The 23,805-nt window shown below is 38.5% G+C and overlaps 1 protein-coding gene across 7 annotated transcripts in view; it reads right to left on the bottom strand.

Moving 5' to 3' along the window:
* The window catches only part of MEMO1 (mediator of cell motility 1), a 28,301-nt gene that overhangs the window by 4,081 nt on the left and 415 nt on the right, over nt 1-23,805 (bottom strand). The window contains exons 1-8 of one of the 7 annotated variants that reach the window (XM_041128333.1): nt 11,809-11,890; nt 9,478-9,546; nt 8,909-8,988; nt 8,079-8,195; nt 7,410-7,522; nt 5,936-6,047; nt 4,834-4,976; nt 3,587-3,663 (exon numbers count right to left, since the gene is read on the bottom strand). In XM_041128333.1, the coding sequence (XP_040984267.1) occupies nt 3,587-3,663; nt 4,834-4,976; nt 5,936-6,047; nt 7,410-7,522; nt 8,079-8,128 (495 nt within the window). In that variant the 5' untranslated portion in view covers nt 8,129-8,195; nt 8,909-8,988; nt 9,478-9,546; nt 11,809-11,890. Of the gene's footprint in view, nt 1-3,586; nt 3,664-4,833; nt 4,977-5,935; nt 6,048-7,409; nt 7,523-8,078; nt 8,196-8,908; nt 8,989-9,477; nt 9,547-11,808; nt 11,891-12,070; nt 12,317-20,711; nt 20,803-23,805 lie in introns of those variants that run through there. The other 6 variants (XM_041128334.1, XM_041128331.1, XM_041128330.1 and 3 more) reach the window with 6 other exon arrangements.

Genomic DNA, 23,805 nt, shown 5'->3' with positions numbered 1-23,805 from the left:
CATTTGAGCATTTGTCTCAAATGAATGGACATGGATTTATCAGAATGCCTAGTAAGCTTATTTCAATGCACAGTTCAGCACTGCAAAACATTTAGAGCTATGCAGTTCATCCCAGAAAATGCTAACAGAGCTCCATACATCACAGATTGGAGAAAATCCATAGGAAATGGCTATTAACACATATCCTATAAGCACTCAGCTATACTGAACTTTTCAATCTTTTGGATTTAAAATTCATTGTGGCAGAGGAGCAAAGACGACTAAGCTTGTTCCTCAGTCTAAAATGGTGTTGAGGAACAAAGGAAACATTTTTGTCAGGTTGTATTTTATTTTTCTAAAAAGCAGAAGTATGAAGCTAATAATTTTCAGTATTCAGAATAACTCAGCTGGGTGTTGTTTAAAACAGAGTTAAAATACATGACAAAACCCACATGATAAAAACGCAAACCATCACATGGTTCTGCAGTTTATCACATGGTTATTATGGCACCACATAGAAATTGCATATCTCAGTTAACCAGACACTGTAAATGGCATCTACAATATCCTAGCACAGTGCACTTAATATGATTAAAAGCATTACATTCTTAAATACCATCCCCTATAGGATCAAGTATCCACAAGCTTACAAAAAACAAAACAAAACACCCACCAAAAAAACCAAAACAAACAAAAAACCCCAACCCACAGGCTTATTTTATACTATACTCCAATAATGCTTTGGCTAGTTAAGTTTGCAATCAGTTACTTCAGCTGCTTCTTCACGCTTAAAAAAATATAAACCAGTAGCACGCTTATGGAAGTAGAAACAAACTTGGTCTTAGCACTAGCCATTCCAACTCTCTTTGCATGTGTGAGTCACTCAGACTAGAAGATAAACAACCAACAGGAAAATTACTGGCTGGGCACAGCAGAGAGAGCAGGGTGCTGGCCATCCAGGCAGAGAGTTGTGGTCTTGCATCATGCCCAAGCTAAGAAGCCTTTCCAGGCTGGAGCACTGTGGAAGGTGCTGACACACCGTAGTGGCACTTGCAGAAGCCACCAGAATTCAGCAGTTCATCAGTCACCTGAGAAGCCACTCGTGCTGTGCATGGCTCCTGCACAACAACTGCTGGCTGTTCCTGCACGGCTCTCCTCACCCGCATTATCCTCTCCCTTCAGCATTCAGGGTAACAGAATCCTCCTATTGACTCAAGTGAGGCATAAGGTTTCACAAATAGATATAAAATGAACAACCTGGCAATGAAGACTGAAGCGAGCAGTCTGCATTTTCTGGCTAGCCGTAATCAAAAAATAATTACTCTTCAACATCTTACAGAATACTCCCCGCTTTTATTTAAAAAGATGGTAGGTATCAGGTTATGATATACAAACAAATTATTGCACATCAGCTGCTCAATTATAACTCTTCATTTGAGGATTCTTCCCTCAGGTACCCCTATTAACCATGGGGCTGTTTACTCCTTTCACCGTCAATTCACAAGGTACACTGTGGTACCCCCAGGGTAACAGCGGTCACATTAAGAGTTACCATGGAGAAACCGATGTCTGCCCAGCAATATTTACTACTCTGTGTTTTTTTTATGCTGGAGTCTAAGGGCTCTAACTTAAAATCACAGCAAATAAGATTTCTCACAGTGGTTACCAGGTTAGTAAATCTTCAATGCCCAAAGCGTTTAGCGTTGTTTATGCACTAGCCAGGAAAATCATCGTGCATCTGTACTTAAGGTCCAGTCTAAATAAAAAAAAAAAAGAGACCATTGTCCTCCCACAAAGGCATTTCTAAGGAAAAGAAATTTCATCTTAACCCAGAATATCTGCCTGCTTACAAAGCGCTCACCCAACTGCTTTCCTAGTTAGGTCCAATAAAATTATTGGGCCAGTAATAGCAGAGGTTAAAACCTCTGGTGGTTTTAGTACAGTTTTGTCTCTATCTTAGTATTATTTTCTCTGTGGAGAGGCCTAGTGGTTACAACAATATGAGTTTCTTTAGCATGCCAAATGACATTAAAAAATTCAATACTTATCTAAGGAAACAAGAAGTAGCTGAGTGGGGCATACAAAATTGAATAAACTCCTTCCAAAAGCTGGAGAAACGTGACAGGGAGATCTTTGTGGCATTGTGGATAGCGTCCCAAGTGTACCCACAATACTGCTAAAAAGAAATTTCTGAAATTCACCGAAAGTAAAACCTACTCTGTACAAAGTTTGAATACAGAGTCATGTGTTCAGACATGGCGTTATATAAACAGGCAAAAAATAACCACAGTATACTGCTACGCAACATGTTTAGTTTTCCAGTTAAACTTAAGACTGAAAAAGTATTTTCATAGTTATTAAACGGTAGATATCATTTTCAATGTTACAAAAAAATGTCATCTCCTTTTGGCTGAATAACTACCAAAAGAAAGAGTTGGTGCAGCAACATATTCACTAAAAGTAATTAAATGCCAAAGTCCAGTCTTTCTACAAGCTTTCACCACAGAAGTTAACAAGGGGAAACTAATGTTTGCTAATGCACCTTAATCTGTTCTCCTGCAAAAAACACTCAGAGCTGCAAATTCTGGGACTCTGTAGAAAAACACTTGTCTTTATAGAGAAACTTCTCAACTGACAACAAAAACTATTAAAAATGGGATAAACAGAATGAAGGCAAATTATTTACTGTTTCCATTCCAGTGATGAATAGTGGAAAAACAAAGAGATTAATATGGATACACAAAGCAAAAAACTCCAGAGATCTCTCCAGCAGATAGGATTTATTCCTTTAAGACAAGGAAAAAAATTAACATGCCCCGAATAATGACAGTTTTCTCTTCTAACATATTTTACAGAAGTTACATAAATGATCCAAATAGTTTTAAAACAGATTTTAAGGTTACGTATTTCCAGAAGAATGACTTCTATTCCGTGCCTTAAGTATAGTCTTGAATGCTAACACAATTTTTTCATTTAAAAAGAAATCCTTGGCTCCTGTGACTGCAAAGAAAATGCAACAGAATTGGCATCGTGATGTTTATGTATTTAGCATTCCTTTCAGCCATTTGCCAAACCCAGAATGAAGTATGGTCTACTGCTTTTCCCCACCACCTGCTACAGAATAAGGGGCAAGGGGAAGACTGCTCCCAAGGAAACGGCCCTACAGTCTCTCCTCCTCAAAATGGATGTTGCTGAAACCATTAGCATAATCACAATGCTGTTTCAATATGCAGGTATCATAGCTATCAAGCCTGAACTAACTACCACAATACTCGATTCATATCTCTTATTGTTTCTCTAAAACATGAGAGGGTATGTGGGCAGGAATTATATTACACTAGGGCATTTTAGGTAGGTGAACATGCATTTATTCTCATAAATTATGCTTACTAGATTATACCCGCAATATATTGTGCGCAGTCAGTATAATGGAGGATACTAGCTAAAAACAACAGCTAACTTCTTATTGTGGTAAACAAAGGAAAAGTATACATTCAATAAAATAGCTAATCTATAATATTTTGTTAGAGAAATTTCTAAAGTGTTCAAAGAAATGTAATGTACAGGAGAAATTTGTTAGTTATTTCCACCAAATCTGAAAACTTACCATTTTATCTAGGTGCTCAATGGATCTATAAATTTCTCCTTGGGATTCATCATAGTAACTGTAACGGAACCTCTGACCTTGAAACAAAAATCATGTATAAAATAAAAAAGGGAAAAATCGTAGCTAAAACACTCCCTAATACTTACTAAATAATTGAAATTATAGTATTTGTAAAGTAGTAATCTTCAGTTATTTTATACTTTTTAGCTCCACTGAGAAAATTCTAGGGCAATCATGAAAGTAGCAGCCCAGAAGCAAAGTAAAAAATACATGACGGGCAGCTATATTCCTAAAGAAAAACCTACTATGTAGAACTGACACTGCAGTATCACTTATTAATTGCCTGTTATTGCCTTGGAATCCAATTCTATAAATTAAAAAGTAAAGCAACATTTCATTTTGCTATCCCTCTTGACAAAGTCAACCCTGGAGTCAGCTACTTCTGCTTTCACAACAATACCCACAGTAAATGAAGGTTAAAAGAAAAAGTTCATGATAATTCAATGAAGAGTTCTAGATGATTCATTAGCCACAACAGAACTCGGGTCATTCTTATATACCTCCACCTATTCCACAATTCAAAGACGAGTAAAATATGCACTTAATTACATAAGTTGACCAAAGATGACAATAAAAAAAAGGGAAGAAGGTCTGTTGTGTAACATAAAACATATCTTTCTGAAGCAGTCCCTTTTCCAGCTATTATCACACTTAAAAGAAAAATAAAGTGTTAAAGCAGGACAGAAGTCAAGGCTTCTGGAGTCTTTATAGCTCTGCCACCAAGATGAACTGGGATAGCTCTGGTGAATTGGCATAAATACTCCATTTGCTATCTTACCCAGCAGTAAAATGTACAAAACTTAATTCCGTCAGAGGGATGTTGCCATGTCCAGTGAATTTTTAGCTAATTAGTTTTGCAAGTTGCTTTGAGGTGCTTAAAAGAAGAGTAAAAAGAGCAAGAAACTTCAGACACTTATTTCATTGCAACAGTAGAGATGCATATGAACTCATACACCTTCACCATTTATTTCCTCCACTACACTGAAAACACATTACCACATTAATATTTTTCATCTATTGTTTCAGATTAAAAAAAGAAAAATCCTTTTTTAGCTTTACAGAGGCATTTAAGTTTGAAAGATACAGTTGCCAGAAGTTAAAATGTTCAATGTTTAATAAAATACTTTATTTGAAAATCACTACAAAATATTCATCATACTGTTATAATGAAGAGATGTGCAACTTACCCCAATGGCAAAAGTCAGAAGAAACCACAAAGAGGTTACTAGGATCAGCTAGGTATTTACTGAAGAGTTTTCCAAATTCCTGCTCTTTTGACTCACTCAGTGCTCCGACCAACACAGGAATAATAGTAAACTCATCCTTATGGCTTATAAGCAAAAGAAAAGAGGTTGTAATTCAAGTAACAGCTGAAGTTTTTTCAGGGCTTGTTAACTGAAATTGCAGTATGTTTTAAAAGGGCACTACTGAGTTGAAGATACAGTTAATTTGGTAAGCTCATACTAGGAAGTTGATTTAGAACCTAAAACTACTTCAATTTCAGGAAACAAATCCCCCCCACCAAACAGCATTTATCTTTGCTGCAAAGTGAAAACACCAGGTGAACAAAAAGCCAAGACATAATGAAACCAGCACCAAAGTAAGAATGAAATTCTCCTTGTAGAGATGCTGTGCAAATGTTGGGTAATTTTCCAATGTACGTGAAAATGCTGAAGATAGCACCCAGATGTACACTGATATTCCAGGGAAAATTAAAAATACTATGAAAGACAAGTTAAAAAAAAAGACAGGGGGAAAAAAAAAACAAAACCCAAACCCCACCACAAATTGACAAAAATTATCACCTTTAAAGAAAAAGTACTCAAAGTACTCATCTGAAAGAACAGGTGTAAACAGAACCTCTATTTCAAAATTAGTATTAAGGCTCCAAACAAACTTTAAATCCCACAGAAAACACCTATTAGTATTTGCACTTCTTTCAGAGATGCCTTGCAAAGAGCTATTGAGAAAGATTCATGAAAGCATGTCTAATATTAACTCTATTAAGCCAATATAAACATACAAACTTGTTTATAAGGGGTGTTCCAATTTCAACATTCAGGTGTTTGCTCCGTTCACAGTTTTATTCCAGCAACTAATCCTAGTCTCTGACCGTCTCCTCCCTCAAATTTTTGTTGGGGGGTGGGGAAGTGTGAGTATTAGACACCATATAGAGTATTATATACCATAAAGGGTATTATTACTTCCTACTGCACTTCACATGTAGTTCAAACATTTAATGCACATAATACTCATAATTCCTGTAGAAGAAGTAATTAGCCTTATTACCTTTCCATGGCTTTAGCAGTGTAAGGCAAATGCATTTCAATACTGTGTTCATCTTCATCTGTCTGTAGGGACATACGCTCAAACATTCCAGTCTTCCACAATTCTCCATAAACTGAAATGAATTAAAGATTAATTTTTACTACTTTTTTTTTTTAAACACTGTAAAGCAAGCTACAGTGCATTTTTAGCAGAACAAGCCCACTATGCCATATTACTTGCCTCCAAGGGCTGTCACCATAAACCACTTGTTTTTAAATAAATTTAGGATTAAGATTATGTTCAAGTCATTAAGATACAAACACTAATTGATTCAGTTTACAAAATAAGTGTGTTAAATCAGTGACATCTTGTTAGTATACTAAGAAAGAACATCAGTTATGATACAAAATATAAGTAACACAAATAAAACACATTTGAAAATATGCATGCATTTGCCCAGTCACTGAATTCTTATTTTCACAAACTATACTATCATATGTTTAAAAAAAACCAAACAAAAAAACCTGCTGCTCAGCTGAGCCATTACTGGATGTGTTACTATTTAATACAATTTATTATTAACTGAATCATGAAATCTAGAGACAGCGAAAACTGATTAAGTAATCCACATTTGTAAGTTATCTTTTCTGCTCTCAAATGTGCTTGGTGGTATGCAGACTCACTATGAAAACTCTCCACTCGATGAAAAATTTGATGTAGGGCTGTGCCTCCTTCTCTACTCCATAAAGGAGTTCTACAGAAACCGAAACATTTGTTACCGAAGGAAACTTCTGCAGGCACTATGTAGAAAGCCTGAACTAGCTTTCTTAATCACAGTTATGATGAAATAGCAATACATCTGCACTAACTGAAAAAGATATTGTATTATTTACCTCAAAACACATGAAAGTCAAAATATCAAATTTATCTTCGTCACACCTTTAAGCTTAGTCTGAAAGACTGGTATTTCATGGATTAACAGTTTTTAAGTTCTGTAGGCACTCTGCCAGTTGAAAAAAAAGTCACATGCAATAATGCACCCAAATAAAAGCAGCTTTTTGTTCCTCTATTATTCCTCTATCAGAAATAAACTCAAACCAACTAAAGCACTATCTTTTTTTTGCAGACAGAGTACTTCACAGAATAATGGAGCATGTGTGTAGTGGGCTATTATTCAAATGTAACACTTTAATTTTGAGATCCCTTTTAAAGATCACTTGTCAAGAGGCACACACTCATAATGGAAAAGATGAGCAAAGATTGAGAATTCTTTACTTGCAAGAGCAAGAGAAATGTTAAGGTTATAATATAGCAATGCCTGCAACCACCCTTCTTTCAGAAGTTAGCTTTCATTGCAGTAAAAACAGATTTATACTTGTATGCCACTTAAAAGCAATGAAGTGCCCGACAACAAGAGAGTCCTTGGCACTGCAGTACCACAGTTAATACTCAAGCCTCAACAATCTTCAAGATGTAAGCTTTATCATGCACTTACTCTTTTGGTCAATTCGGAGATCATACAGAGGTGTTCTATAAATGTCCACACTGGAAAGTGCACATCGGGAAAGGGGCACGTGATGGGAAGGCCCAAGAATGAAAATTTTTCGGCTACAACAATTAACACAAAAGCCCACAATTTAGACAACTGCAATTTGTAGTACAGAGACTTGGTTTAGAGTAACAAGTTTAATAAAAATGTACAAAGTGATACTTTCTGGTGGTTACCAGTAGTTTTACTCTGCTGTGTGTAAGACCACAGATCAATCTGTAGCCTAGCCTTGCTCGGTAACTCAGAAATGATCATGAGATCAGTTCAATAATGCTTCCCGTAGCCTTAAATCTCTTAAGCAGGTTATACATCAGAGGGCAGTCATCAGCTAGAAACCTGTCTGACTGGACTCATTTGGAGGCTGAATGATGTGCTATAGCCCCTTAGAACAGATCTTTGGATTCTCTCTTTGGACCAACACAACCTTCAGTTACACACCACCTTCAACAACTACACGTATGTGGCCTCAAATGAGGATTATGGATTTAACATCTATTCAGAGCTTTTCACTTATTTACTTGATTACCCTTACTTCAGATTTCACCAAATTCAAATTAAAGTCATTCTCGAATGCTGTTTTTATCCAGCTGTTGCATCAACAACAGAGACTTGGACCTGCACATTTGTAGCTTTAGCTGATACTGCAAGCTTTCACATGTCATCATGATGTTATTTCATCAAGTCCTCAGTTCCTGGCTGTTGATTAGATGTTAAGGGTCTCCTGCCACAGGACTTAAAGAAAAGAAAAAAAAAAAACAACCTATAGGAAATTCAGCTTTTCAAATTCAGGATCATATCATCTTGTTTCTGGCACTGAACTAAAGGGGTGGGAGACACGTAAAGATTTTTTTTTTTTTTTCCCCTTACACTTGAGTGCTATAGCAAGCTATACTAAAATACTAAAACATTTTACAAAGCTCATAAAAACAAAATATCCAAATGTGCAATACTTCGGCTGAAAGATGAACTCTAAACATCCCATGCGGTAAAACAGCAAATGATCCAAAAAGTTCAATCAACTCCATGCCACTGAACCTGGGGAATGCAACTTGTTCTAGAAATTTTAGAGAAACTAGTTATCTGTCACACCATAAGTTATCTTTACTTTGTTCACAATAGTTTGGAACCTATTGTCTTTGGAGAGCATTCCAACGTGTTATCTCATAAGCAACCAATAGACATAGACAGTTTTTATATTAACATTGCAAAATACATACTTCGAGTAAATACTGGAGATGTTTTACATTTTTGTCATTTAAAAAAACGTTGCAGTCAGCACAACACAAAAGAATTATATTCCTTTAACCTAGAATAACTGGATTCATATTTTCAGAGGCAGGCACAGACTACAGTAGCGTGCTGGGTTTTTTAGTTTTTCTTTTTTTAAACTGTTGTGCTGTTAGAAACAAGTCCATTTAAAATTACTACAAGTAACTTTCACTGACTTCAGATATTATATACACACACTGGTCACTTTCTCCACAGCAGAAGAGAATCCTGGTAGCATTCAGCTTATAATCCTGCACTGAAAAACCAATGCAGAATCATGATCAAATATTTTAATACACTTAACAACCAAACAAAACCTCCCAACAAAAACGAAACAAAAAAAAGAAACAAAGACACCCTGCGACCAGTAAAAAAAAAAACAGCTTGGGCTTTTGTAAAAGAAGTGGAACATCAAGCAATAAAGTAAATTAAATATTATTACCTGCAAAAAGAACACTTTTAACCCCTCCCTTCTAAAAAGTTAGTTACCAAGAATTCCTCAATAATTTTTGAAAATACTGCTTTACATTTTCAATTTCAACAATATTAGTTTTTTCTCTTGTAACATCCAAACAATTTGAACATTTGTGATGTTAAAACAGAAAGGATACATAAAAGACTAAAAAGAGTACAGAATTAAAATTTGAGTACTTCAAGGTGTAAGAAAGTACAGAGAACATTCAACTTCTCGGAGAACTGCAATGGCATTGTCTTACACTTTGTAAAGTAAAACTTTAATACTTACGTAATATTAGGATCCACTTGTTTGTAAGCATGGGCTGCACAAGATCCACAATAGGTATATCCTGCATGGCTGCAAATCAAGGTGTACAAAATGTTAACATGTTAAATATTAACATCTTAAATATGTTGATATTGCTATTAGATGGTAACTTCTTAAATATTATTTGTCCCCAATGAGCTAGAAACAGTGATCCAAAAATCAACTCCTGAGAGAGCTGGAGAGCACTGTTGCAGTACTGACCATACGAGACACATATCTGTCAAAGAACTATCCGCGACCATTTACTTGAAAGTTAGTAAGCCTCCAGGTCAAAGCACCTTTCATTACTCATAAAGATACCAGTAGGCACACTACATAACTGCATATTATCAGAAGCTCATGATAATGCTGAGAGCGCACACAGGGTACAAGGGAACAGCAAGCTGCTGGAGAAAGCTCTGCTAACCGCACTCAGTAACTGAATACAATGACAGTAGAGGGGTCTGGCAAAAAGAGACTACACATTACAGCAGATAAACAGAGAATAAAAATGCTCTGCCATTGAAGAAGAATACCTCAGCATTAGAATGAATGGGCACAAGGAAAGGAGCAGAACGCAGCATGGTAGCTTTTACTGCAGAGAATGCAATACATGCTTTATTGTTTCCTATCACTCTGGCCTGGAGCCTTTCTCCACCTGTGCTCCTGTGTGTGCTCCAAAAACATTAATAATTATTCTGACTACTTGTTTCAAGTATCACATCCAAATCGTAAGACCTATTCCCCTCCAGACTGTTAAAAACAGGAGAAGACTCAGTTTACACTGCTAAAAGCATTAATTCCAGAGAACGTTCATTCCCCAGGGTCCCGGGCCAAGCGACGAAGAACAGCTCACAGTCACTCAGCAGCATGGCCACAGCAGAAGGCCATGCCCACATTGCACAGCGCTTGGGCCATATCACCTCTGGAGCTCGGCTGGAGTGCCTGTGACCCCAGCTCAATAGTTATCGTTTATTTTGAGTAAGTATGTGCAACAACACAACTAGAGCTTCCCAGATGGTCTTTTTATACAATGATACTGAGAATGATACGTGCTGCAAGTCCTCGGACATACAGGATGTTTGAAGATACAAGCTCCCCATTGACAGGACTGCAGTATTTTATATTTATTTATACGTATGTATGCTCGCATGCATGTATATTCACCCACAGAGTGATACCTGGAGCAAGTTATCCTCAAAATTACCCTGGGGTTTTACTTCTGTGTCACTTGCCTCACTCATTCTAAAGAGCTCATAAAGGTACTAACATACACACTAAGGGGCTAAACAGGAGACTGGGACCTAGTGAACCAGCAAGGTATAAACGTCATTTGACAATGTCAAAAAAGCCTTCTGAAATGTTCCGTCTGCTACAGCCTTCTTCAGTCTTTCACAAAAATATTATTAGCCATATCCCACTTTACAGGTGGGAAAACAAAGGCACGGCTAATGAAACAATTTGGTGAGACCACAGGAAGACCTCCAGCAATTCTGGAAAAAGAACCCAGGTTACCTATTCTGCAGCTGAAAGGCCTCTTTCCTGACATTCCTGCGAGAAAGACTAAGGCAGATGTGGGACAACTTCTTCTGCACATATAATACTATTATGGAATACTTCAAACATTATGTCAATGCTATGTTAGCACAGGAAAAACATCGTATTTAAGGTGCTTTTTCTAGTGTTTCCTTCCAACTCATAATAAATTGGAATGACCAACATACTTTTCTTATTATATGTCTCAACTATTTTCAGGAAATTGCATTCTACCTAAATAGTTTAGATGATCCCTATTTCTGCTGTGGACAAAAAGCCCCAAACAAAACCAAACTAAAATAACAAAAGTAAACCATTTTGGATAGCTGAATAGTGTTTCATTACTTTTTGTTTTGAGCTTTGCTAAGTTTTGATTGGGGGGGGGGGGGGGGGGGATGCTGGAGTTTTGTTTGGTTTGTGTGTTTTGTTGTTTTGGGGTGTTTGGGTTTTTTTTAAATAGGTGTAGCTGTTCTATACTAGAAGTGCACTGAAAGAGCTGTCACCTTAGACTACCACTCCACTAATACACCTCTTACCTGTCTTACTGGATCACAAGCGAACATTATGTCTGCTGTCCATCAGCAAAAGGAAACTAATCATATACCAAAATGTGCACATTTCTTCCATTCTATGCCATATCCAAAATACTTATTTAGAAACCACACAACATTCCTTTCAGCTAAATACTAGCTTTCACCAGTTTTCAAAATCACTCAAAATAAAGAAGCATTTAACCAACCAAGTATTATATGTACTAAAAACAGATTTCAAACTTACGGTGCAATAATGGCTCTAGCAGGTCTTTTTGTGGACTGTACTTGAGAAAGCCAACCTTCTAGTTGTGCATTCAGCTGGGGTCCTATGAAGAGACAAGGAAATACTGAAGTCATAAAAGAATCTAAAATACCTAAAGAATTAATAAATAAAGTCCAAAAATCCAACAGATTTAAAATAATCTTAAACATCAAAGCCTATGTTTAAAACTCAAAAAAAACCCCAAAACAAAACCAAAACCCAACCAAAACCAAACCAAACATGCCTGTAATGTTGGAGGTTACAGAAGGAAAGTTGCAACCTCCTAGTCCAGGAAGTTCATTTATTGCACATCCAAACACGCACTTACTGTTTCTTGCTCTGTGGACTGATGCACATACTATTTCATCATTAGAAAGGATGGCTGCTGGTCTCAAAAGAGAGGCTAACAGATCATTGATTCTTCTGGTAACCATATGTGCAGAATTCAAAAATAAAAATTAAGATCACCTATACCAAGAGAGCCCAATATGGGAAGATGATATAATACAAAGACCTTACAGACTGACTTGATAGCCAATGGCTATGGTATTTAGTCCTTTATTATTATCAAGCAAGCATAAGAGCAGAACACAAAGGACACTGTAACCTGGAAAAACTGTAAATACACAGGAAAGCTAAAAGTGAGAAGATACCATGCTTATACTAATGCCTTAACAACTTCTGATCAATCAATATTTACAAGTATATAAACTTCTTGGCAACATTAACTTTGATAATTGGTCATCCAATATTTAACTTTTTTTTTTAAAAACTAAATTCTGTACCTCAACAAGTGGCAAACATTCTCAATTCAATTAGCTGACATGATAAAAATGCCTTCTAGAAATACAACATTAAAAACAAAACACATTTTGGTTATCTACCATCACAAAGAAAACTTTCTGATGTAAAGCTATTCCTGAAGAAGCAAGTCTGGCAAATACAGTGCAACATTCTTTATATTAAAGAACACAAACTTTCAAGTAAAACTCATTCAGCTGCTATTTTTACAAGTAACTTATCATTAACAAAGAGAAAAATAGATGCACTTTTTTTCAGTTGACACTATGCTTTTGACAGAACTGTATGTCAGCAGAGTTTATCTGTAAAGTATGGTGCAGTAAGCCGCTTTTCTTCTACCATGCATGTTGTAGATTTTTGTATCTTCCCCATGCAGGTGTAAAACCACCAACTGCCAGAAGAGTCAAAACCAAATTAAATGCCTGAAACTGTTTCACAGCTATGTTTCAAACAGCCCAAATCTCAAGCTGACAGCTCTCCAAGAAGCTAACAAGAACTACAGAGAACCAGAGCAAAGATGTCAAATTTTGTAGAATCCAATCAATCACTCACCAGTGATAGCCAAAATGCTTTCTCTAGAAAACCTGAGGGGGTGGGGTATCAAAGCCACCATTTTTTATACAAAACTTAAATTCATGTGTTTCATTAAGAAAAAGGACAACTTCTGCGGTTGTAAAGAACCCTACCTTCTTACATGAACAAGGTGAACTCATGCAATGCTCTTTCCCTAAGCCTACAATCACCTTGAATGTCTTAGTTGCTGTCTACAGTTCTAACAAGGCAAAAGAGTGACATTGATTAGCCACTGTCACTCCTGTAATAGTGACTTTGTGAAATTATGAAATTGTCAAAAAAAAACCCCAGACACCAATTTTGCTCTGCTGCTTCTGTTGCTTGGTGAAATTACAAGCAGCAGAGACATGCAATAGAGATAAGGATAATGACATCTTAGAAAATGGATGCTGTTGCGGAGGCTAAGTAAAAATAAATAGATCTCTATTTCCATCCTCTTTCTAAGCTACTAGGAGACAAAAAAAACCAGTTCTCTATTACAGTCTTACCACTCTTATTTTTTATATATTTGAGAGTGAAGACACAAATCACTTAAAAAAATCTGACTCCCTAATTCTCCCAAAGGATGTAGAAGGATAAAGTACTTTCTGAATGAAGCTCTTTAGGAGGACACAGTTATTTCCTTTTCAAACACCTACTCCCCAGAGACTTAAACGAACATGGCTCTGCCCCACCTGACCCCTTCTCCTCAAAGATGATGATCCACAGGCAGCACAACAGCAGAAGGGCCAGAACCTCTCAAGCAAAGCAAGACACCCTTGGGACTCTCTTCCCCAGCAAGGCACAGTGCTTGGCCCTCCTCCATCCCTTCTTTAGCAAGGATTTTTGATTAAGAAGGTGGTTAAGGCGATTTGCCTTTGCTTAAGACAAATCAGGTAACTTCCTGAACAGTTTAAAGACAAAGTTCAGAATCTCTGGTAATTTCCTAAAATTCCATATGATTGTTCAAATCTGGCCAAAACTTCTGATCTGACAGTCCAGTAGCAAAGATGCCCAGATTTGCTTAGTCTGCTATTACAAACACTCTGACAAAGTAACAAACATTTTTGTCCTAGAGGCAGTAAAATAACAGATCTGTATGACCCAAGGGATGAAACTTCTGTCAGTGTTTACTTAAGGACCAGGCAACACATCTGCTTTCAGATTTTCCTCCCTTTAATGCAACTACAAGGTGCCTTTGTAAATCATTAACTCTGACCTAATGTAAGTTTCCATTTCAACTGATACTTATTTGGACTATTTTAATAAAACATGTAATCAAATCTCTCTCTCCAAAGGACTAACAGAAAGAGAGAATGGAGAGTACAACATATCCACCTGACCTTTTAGCTAAAGAGAAAAAAAAACCAAGAAAAAAAATCAAACAGCACCCACATGAACTTACAGGAGTGTAGCCTACCTGCAGCTTCCTATGCTTACAAATACTTTAAGGGGGATATTCTAAAACTGTAGTTTTCTTGTTACCAACTTAGCATCAGCTTTTTGTTGAAATGTTCAGAGTTTTTCTTCCAATTTCTCAAACATGGCAAAGCTTAAGGCTAAAGTCAAAATATTTGAATTAAATAAAAATACAAATAAACCCACATTATCACAGTATATATGCTCTGCCATATGGATTTGTATTATAGGAGATGAGTAGCTTCTTCATGAAAAGCTCTGTAAGTAAGTTTTGTTCATATGTAAATTAAGTTACACTGGAAAAATGTCTTTGCAAATAGTTACTGAGATAACTGCAGTAAATATCCATCTCCTAAGCTGACAAGCACGGATGAGGAATAGCGCTGCTGCCTATGTATCCTCCAGCGGCAGTGGTGGGAAGTAGGAGAGGTCCCTGCTGCTTGAGCCGCACGTGGAAAGCTCAGCTTGAGAAAGCTGGCAGGATGAGCGCAACAGAATTTTTAAGGCTAACCCAGACAGGACAGAAAGCCTTACGGATGCAACTTCTGGATGCAACAATCGATACACGTTAGCATTAATACTGTAAGATCAGACCTTGTATTGATTAAAGGAAGATTAGGTGGCAAAATATGAGCTTCACTGAAGCACATAACATTCAGATCTGCATTTCAATCCTATGAAGTAAAGTATAAATGTAGGTATGTAACTAAAGAATGCTGACATTATTATCTGTGGATATTTCACATCCTGTTTTGTTTTGGAAACCGGCAGAAGTTATGCCAAATTAAAAATAATTTCAAGCACAGACCAAGTCTCCACCAGACAAATTTATGGATACAGCTACAGGCAGCATTTATTCAAATATCTTGCCTAAAAGGATAAATTATTTTTACAATCAACGTTATCCCCTCACAAAGCACTAGAGTAAGTAAGGAATCCTTCCTTCCACGTTAAATGCATGCCAGTGTTACCCAATGAATAATGGCTCAAAAGACATCTGGTAGTCACACACACTTAGGTTCATCACCTCAATTTACAGCTGTCATGGTCCAGGCTTTGTGGGTTAAGCCAAACCAGCACATTCTTTCCAAGCCAAGCTCACCTCGTCGCATGAGGCTGAAATGCTTATATGCCAAGTGTCAACACAAATATAATGGGAACTTGTTCCTGTCCCAGCAGCCACTATTACTAGTGCAAAACATACCTTTTCAGATTGGTAGGGAAGACGCAGTGCTTGCTCCAAATCGTCAGTCTCAGTGAATGTTTTTTTTACTGGAAAAGCATAAGCCTCAACCAAAATTCAGAGCAGCACCAGGGAAAACTGCTCAGGTCTCCCTTGGTTGCACGCATACAGCACTTGCAGTAATGCAAGTAATGCTGGAGCACAATGACAGTAACGCCGCAGTCCCCAGCTTCCACATTTCTACTTGACAGCTTTTACTTGTCTAAGCACACCTCCTACCATATAGGAGCCAACATTTTTTTCTGAGCCTTACTCCTTTTATCTTTTAACTACCTTTACCCATTGATGACAAAGTCTACACCTTAAAAATACTTCTAATAAATATTACAGCATATGGACTAAGAAGTAAATAAGTCTTTATTCTTGTAGGGTGTTAGAAGAATCAAGGTAAGTAACAGTGAAACCTTGGGGGCTAGCACACATTTAGTTTAATAACTGGAACTAAGGGAACTCCTCTCTCCACAACTTTGAAGGTAAATTCAAAACATTTAATTCAATTGTCAGGCAAACTCCAATCTGAAACATGACAGAGGACTAACTAGTTTCTCTTCTTAGTTAAAATTGCAGAAAGTATAAGGATTGTTTTAAAGAACACAAGCCCCACTTCAAAAAGAAAAATCTCTTTCTCACTGCAACAAAAGCCAAATCCTTGAATAAAGAACAAGTTTTATCTATGCAAAGACTAGGATCTGTCAGGAATAGAAGGTGATTTCCAACAACTCATGTTGATGGGCACACTCTCTGCTGCTAGTGTTTACTCTCTTCCAATACTGAATACTGATGAAACGGTAAAATCAGCCTATAAGCAAGGCAGAAATTTACTTATGCAAACTATAGGACTGGGGAAAAAAAAAATTAAGATACAAATAAAGATTACACTGATGCTACATAAGCTCCTATTCTACACGTTGTAAGATGAACATAAAACAGCAGATAATGCTTAAATGGGGGAAGATAAAACTGAAGCCACAACAGAAACATTGAAATCCACTTCGGTGGCAGTTCTCACTTTTATGTCCCAGTTTTCCAGTATTCCACTAGCATTTTAATTTCCTTTACTGGAAGTTATTGGGAAATAAATAATCAAACTATAATGCCACTCATTAAGAATTATAAACCAACATACACATACCTAGCTTTATAAAATACCTCAGCAGTTACGTCATTCAGAGATCCAAACAAATGACCTTCTGTTTTATAGCTCTGAGAGAAAGTGATTTTGGCTCTAATACATGCTAAATGTAACCTGAATTTGTGAAAGTATTGTGAAGTACTTGCAGGCCCATTTTAATAATACCAGGAGTGCACCAAATGTAAAGCTCTTTTTCAACTCCAATTGTACAGTAAAAGTTGAACCTACACTCTTTACTTGGAATACCTTGATTCTGACTGTATTGAAGTGATTTGGCTAGAAATAATAGCCTGGAAATTATATTTTAAATTATTCTGGTATACTTTTGTGATATACAATGTTAAATAATACAGTTTGCATATTAATACTGTGTTCCATGATTAATCCATAAAAAAGCCAGTGATGACACATCCACTTTCCCCATAAAAAAGATAGAAGACCAAAGGGAGAGAAACATTACATTTAGTATTTAACATTGCAAAGCAAATACCTTACAAAATTTGCAAGACACTATGATTGTTGTTGTTCACAGATTGCAAGGTAAGAACTTAAGTTAATAGCTGTATTTGCAATGGTTCAGCTAATGTCACAACATTCAAGATTTCATGATCAGTACGTTAATTATCTTGCTACTGCAGAAAGCTCCTTTCACTGCAACAGAGAACAGGTCAAAACTTTCTCTCATTTCAGTGACCCTCACATGCTTTTTTATATTTTTTTCCTGGATCCATTTGTCTGTGACCATCTACAAACAACACAGTGATTCATTACTTGTACATTACATTTATGAATGAGCTGTGATGAGTTATTCCAATTTTGGGGAACATGCCAGGCATCTTGGCACACCAGAGTTAAGCACTTTCATAAAAAGACTGGTTTATGATATAGTGACCATCTTCCTCAACCCCTCATCTGCATTTATAGTCTAACACCACACAAGACTGCACACATTATTTCCTTCTAGCCACTTCAGCTGCCACTTCAGATCCAACACACTACAGAGAAGGGTTTCTGCTCTAAGTTAAGGTAGGATGCAGCCCCTCAGAGGGTCGGTGAAAGACATCCCAGCAGCAGTGTTTGCCCTCAGAAACCATGGGCAGCAGGCCTGCTGAACAGATTACACATATTCAGCAACATCACAGCAGAGCAGAAACAGCCGTAACCACTGTACACACTTTCTCTGATGCTGATGAGAAGTTCCAGCTCGTGCCAACAAGCACACAAATTCTGGGATTACATCACTATTCATTAAAACGGACACTTTCATGTCACTCTCCAGGGCCCCCAAGCCCTGGAAGGTGCAAGTGAGAAAAACTGTACTATCTCAGAATCACACTGCTATTGCATGTTGAAACTGGCTACCTCAAAGAGCTATTAACAGAGTTAGTGGGTTTTGGAATCAGAAAAATCAGTATTTGGTACAAAGGCAGGAAAAAAGCATTAATGCAGGTCTTATTGAGGATACAAAGGAGTAGAAGAGACTGCAAACATGCTAAAATACTGGCCAACTTTGAGAGAAACATCATTTCTAAACATATCATTCATGGCACACAACTGCCTTTTTCATTTATTTTCTGATCTACAGAAGTTCTTTGAAGTATTATCCTTTCCAGCTAACCTAGACACCATCATGCAGACCTCAGCCCAAAAGACAAGGTCTGAACATCCCTGGCCGCATGTTAGCCAGTCAGCAGAAAACCAACTCTGAACACAAGACTACCATGAAGTTTAAACTCTCTTCAAACATTTATGTGGAGACAGACCATTTACTTGGCTCATCATAAAAAATAGCTTTGAAGACAATAAGCACAATGGCCTTTCAAGTTGACACAGCAATTACTCTGCCAACTCACATTTGCATCAATAAGCGTATGGAAATTAAGGTTCTCCTAGTTCAAAACAATTTGGCATAGGCTACCAGAAAGCACACCTCTGACCACTATGGCTTAGTTAAGGGAAACAGAGAAATAAGCCATACCTAATACAATGACAAACTCGTTTTGCAGGGCAAGTTTCAGATCATGTAATATTGTTATTCACACACACTCTCTCAATTCGATTTTACTCCTGTGATTTGGAATAGCCTACTAAAAACCTTTGTGTTTTGTCTGTATCAGCATGCCCGTGACTGAGGAAAAGTTGAGACAAGAAGTCTCATCAAACACTTTAATGAAGAGTGGTACAGTATTCAATTGGCACTTCCAGGAGCCAGGCAAGGCAGCCCAGCTGCCAGTGGATAAGCCATGTTAAGCACCCTAATGTGTGACATCTCACTTGTAATGGCATGCTATACAGGAAAAAAGATGCACATAAGCTAATGTTTATTTTCATTTCAGAAATGTATAGATTGATTCCCCACAGAACTGCTTAGCACTTACAGAATCGACTCACATGGAGGAGCAAATCAGGAGAGAGCATCCACACGCTGTCCTGCAAATAGTCCATGCTCAGGATAGCATGTTATTCCCGTTATATTTCAGCTGCTCCTTTGGTATCTAGGAATGCATCTGTCCAGCATTCAAAATCATGGAAAATTATGCCATTTTTGTTTCAAATTGTCCTTAATCTTCCTCTTCCCCCTGCTGGTCAAAATCAATTTCTCAAGAGGTCTGGACACTAGGTGGTTGAATTAACCCAGCAGGAGTGGGACTTTCTTCCAAAAATAAATCAGAGTGTAATATTTTTCACCACACAACAGTGATACTTTTTTTTTAAAACAATATATATGACAGCAGTGCAACAGGGCGATACTTCTGTTTACATGGTATGCCTTTATCTCATTTTTGCAAGTGTTTTTAGTGGCCACCATGCACCAGGCTGCCAGTCCACAGAAGCAATGGCATGCCACATACCATTTTTAACTTTTTTACAAGCAGACATATAGATCAAGGTCTGCCAGTGAAAAAATAGGTTATTTAGACCAGTGGCCTACTATCAGCAATGGTCATACAACTATGTCAGTTTGGAAGCTCAGCTGTAAAGCTTCCCACATTCAGTCCTGCTGCTAAGTAGGAGGAGGAACAACTGACCAAACAGACTTCATTGTTAGTTTGCTGCCAGACAAACGGTCCACAGCTCCACATCTAAAGTCCATTAAGATGCTACACAAACTGACGTGGAATGAACATGAACTTACACACACCAAGAATTCTAAAGGAGGAGATACGATGATAATTTTGGTCAAATTTTTCATACTGAACTCAACTGCAGAAACTTCTTATGGAACTTGCTTTTAAAATTTTTCTTTACAACAGCAGATGATGGATGAAGAACACATGGGAAGTCAAATGCTAACACGACCACAAAGCCCATCTTCCCCTCCCTGCTGCCCTTCTCAGCTTCATCAAATGAGTAGGAAGCAGTGAGCTTTCTGCCTGGGACCTCACTTTCCCTCCAGTAACAAAGTTGTTTACTTACAGTTAGATGTGACATTCTAACATGTGAACATGCCTGGATGTGCATAATTGCACAGCCAGTCTCATCTGCTCTAAAATGTTAATTAGCATCATACAATTAGATGATGTATTTGCACTAGAATGTAGTGCTTGTTTGTATTTTCCAAGGCTGAACCTAAGCAGTGCATATCCCATAGCTGGAGAAAATAGGGGAGTGAGGGTCTACTTTGAGCTGAAGCAATCGCTGCCCCACAGAAATCAGCAGTCTCTAAAGACAAGAAGTGGTATTTCTTCTAAACCCTCTTACATTGACCCTCCATGAAGAGCAGTAATTCCCTCTTACTTGGTTGTGGCCTCACCTCTGATAGTGCTTCCACTCCTGGAGCGCAGAGGAGCCAGCTAATCCAGTTCAAGGACATCCTCTGGCCACAAAAGCTGGTTTGCATTCTAGATCCATCCTTTGTCCTCTTCTCCCTCAGTTGGCTTTGGCCCTTATTTCCCAGGGCTGACTTCTATAGCCAGATCTCACAGATAAAATTTTTTTAAGCATAGCAATGGGTGCTCTACTTCTGCAGTCAACCCCACCCAGATCCAGGACGCCATGCATCATCCTGGATGTTTGTTGATGTTTTACCCTCAGGTACCAGGCACCTCAGGATAAACTGCCACTTAAATACCTCATCCCCACACAGCCTCTTTAAAATGCTTTCAGACATAATGATTTTGAACACATCCTTCAAAAATCACGTTTCTCATTACCCTTTCAGACAGGATCATCTTGACTATGGAGCAGGATGAGGGTTTCAAGGGCATCCGCTTGCCCTGTGTAATCAAACTCAGCTCTGGAGAAAGAGAGCAGTTTTCAGGAAACTGGAAGCTTAAATGCTAACCAGTTTATATATAACCTAGCAAATCGCTTCTAGGCCGAGACAGTAAGCACGAAGAGAGTAGGTAGGAGGACTTGACAATGCAATCCCTGGAGAATCACGGGAACGCACTGAAGAACTACCACAATTCAAACTCTAATCCCTGCCTCAGCTCCATCCTTGAAGCTATACAGGTTGAAACCCACGTGGTAAAATCCAGATTTTCAGGGGGTACATTTGAGGAAATGAGCCTATGTACAAGTTTGAAATAGCTGCTGACATGTGAGTTTGGACTAAAATACAGGAAGATTTTAAGTTAAGTTTCCATGGTGAACACATATCCTCTTGGCCCCCATTTGTTTCCTCTTGAGTTTTGATGGACCCTCCTAAATGGCACACAAATATTAGCTTCCAAGCAACGAATAACAGGTAGCCCCTGTCTTGCTGAACAGCGAGAATTCCTGCTTTCACATAGCCTACATAAAACAGCACAAGATAGTTCTATAGGAAGAGACATAAATAATGCTCTTTTCTTGTTTAAGGAAAACCCTACAAAAGAAAACAAAACACACTTACCAAAACTCCAGCCTATACAACATTAACAACCACTTACCCCCACCACACACACTGTGACAGTTACAATTTAACTTGTCAGAAGTACAGTCTCCATAACTCGTTACAACATGATTCAGTTTGGTTTTTTTCACGCAGTGTAAGTGTCTGGGCAACCATCCCACACCTCCTCAACAAGCAGTACCCAGGGGGCTGCCCAAAAGCAACAGGAGCAACATGCTTTTGGATGTCAGACAAGTAGTACTGGCTGAACTAGTCACACAGAATTACCAGGGTGTAGTCTAACAAAATTAGGCACTGAATTTTTATAGAAAAGAAACCAGCCAAACACAGCATCTATGCCTCTTAAATTGATTATGGGAAAAAAAAAAATAATCTCATTTGCAAGTATCCAGCAGTAACTTGGTATGAAGTCCAATGTCAAGCAAACTACAAAATTTATGTGTAAGGTCATCTAGCCATTCCACTTTGCAAATCATTTTTCCACCTTATTCATAAATGAAAATATAAATAGCACAAGCAAGCTGGGAAGCGTTACCACAAAGCTTCAGTGTTTTGATGTCTTTGCATGTGTTTAAATCTATACCTTTTACATTATTTTGTTTGCTTTCTGTAAACAGAGTACCACCTACCTTTCTAGACCACTGGAAAAAACTGTAATTGCAAGCTATTGACAATGGATGAAGATTTGAGACCAGTTTTGTAATGGACACAACAGTTATGTTTGGAATATTACACTCGGAAGGAAAACAATCATTCTCTATTGTTGTCTCGAAACTGCCTACCCACCATTTGAAACCCAGCTACTTATCTCACAATCTGCCTCTTCCTGTGTTACCCTCCTCCCTGCATTTCTTTCCTTCCCTTTCAATTTTTGCCTCATACCTTCTTCATTGATCTGTGGAGGAGAGGGGAAACTGCACCTATTATGGCCAAGAGAAGTTTATGACTTTTCACATCTAGTTCTTCTTAAATGTCAGTTTAGGAACCTCAGTGCATCTATTTTTGTTTTTAAATTGTATCCCTCCCCTCCCTCTGAACTATTCTTTACCACAGCGTCTTGTTCGTCTAAGCTTGTTCACCTGCAGTTTTGTAATGATCTTTACTCCTGAGGCCAGTAAAAGACCATCCCTTACGAATCTCCTTATTAACAGCTCTGAAAATACAAATGTGCATCCTATCCACAACAGCAGAGTTCTGCCCCAAAACCCAACAAAACTTAATTCCAAGCATACGTGCTACCAAGCCATTATGACAGGCTTCTGTCTTTTTCTGGGAGGGCGAGCGGAGCGGTAGTCCTCCCTCCACTGCGCCATGTCTTCTATTCTTTTTCTGCAAACGCTACATTTTTAAATGAACGGAGCCCATTCTGTACCACTGTTTTATAACTTTTCACTACTACTAGAGAAAGCGCTCTGGAAGAAAAGACAGAAGCTCATCTTGGACTACAAGAAGTGAAATAAACCTCCTTATTTCCCCCCCCACCCCATCACCTGCCTTCTTAACCCTGCAGAACCCCCCCCCAGACATCCCGTGTTCTCTCAGGAAAAACAAAAGAAAACAAAACAAAAAACCCGAACCCCCCAAAACACAAGAGCACTCCAAAATACCGAAATCCGTTCGTGGGCCCTCACACCGACTAAGTGCAATATTCGGTACGAGGCACGACGCGCGGGCTGGCTCTACCACCCCTGCCTTGAGGCACGGAGTGGCAGCGATGCGCGGCTCTAAACCAGGGGCGGGCACGCACCGAAAGCCCGGGGGGGCCGACCGAGCCCTGGCCACGATCAAGCACCGGTTTTCGCGGCGACGGGTGCCGCTGCCCCGGTGCAGGCTCCCGGGCCGGGCCGGAGGCGGCAGGCCGGTCTGCTCAGCTGACCGAGGCGCACGCGACGGCCACCGGATGCACGGCGGCACCCCCTCCCCTGTTCCGCCCGCCCCACCGGCCCCCCGGGCCGCTCTCCGCCGGCAAGCCGGGCCCGGCAGACACCCCCCCCC

Source organism: Aquila chrysaetos, chromosome 13 (genome assembly GCF_900496995.4).
Source record: "Aquila chrysaetos chrysaetos chromosome 13, bAquChr1.4, whole genome shotgun sequence".
Taxonomy (NCBI): domain Eukaryota; kingdom Metazoa; phylum Chordata; class Aves; order Accipitriformes; family Accipitridae; genus Aquila; species Aquila chrysaetos.
This window is presented reverse-complemented; position numbering and strand designations above follow the sequence as displayed.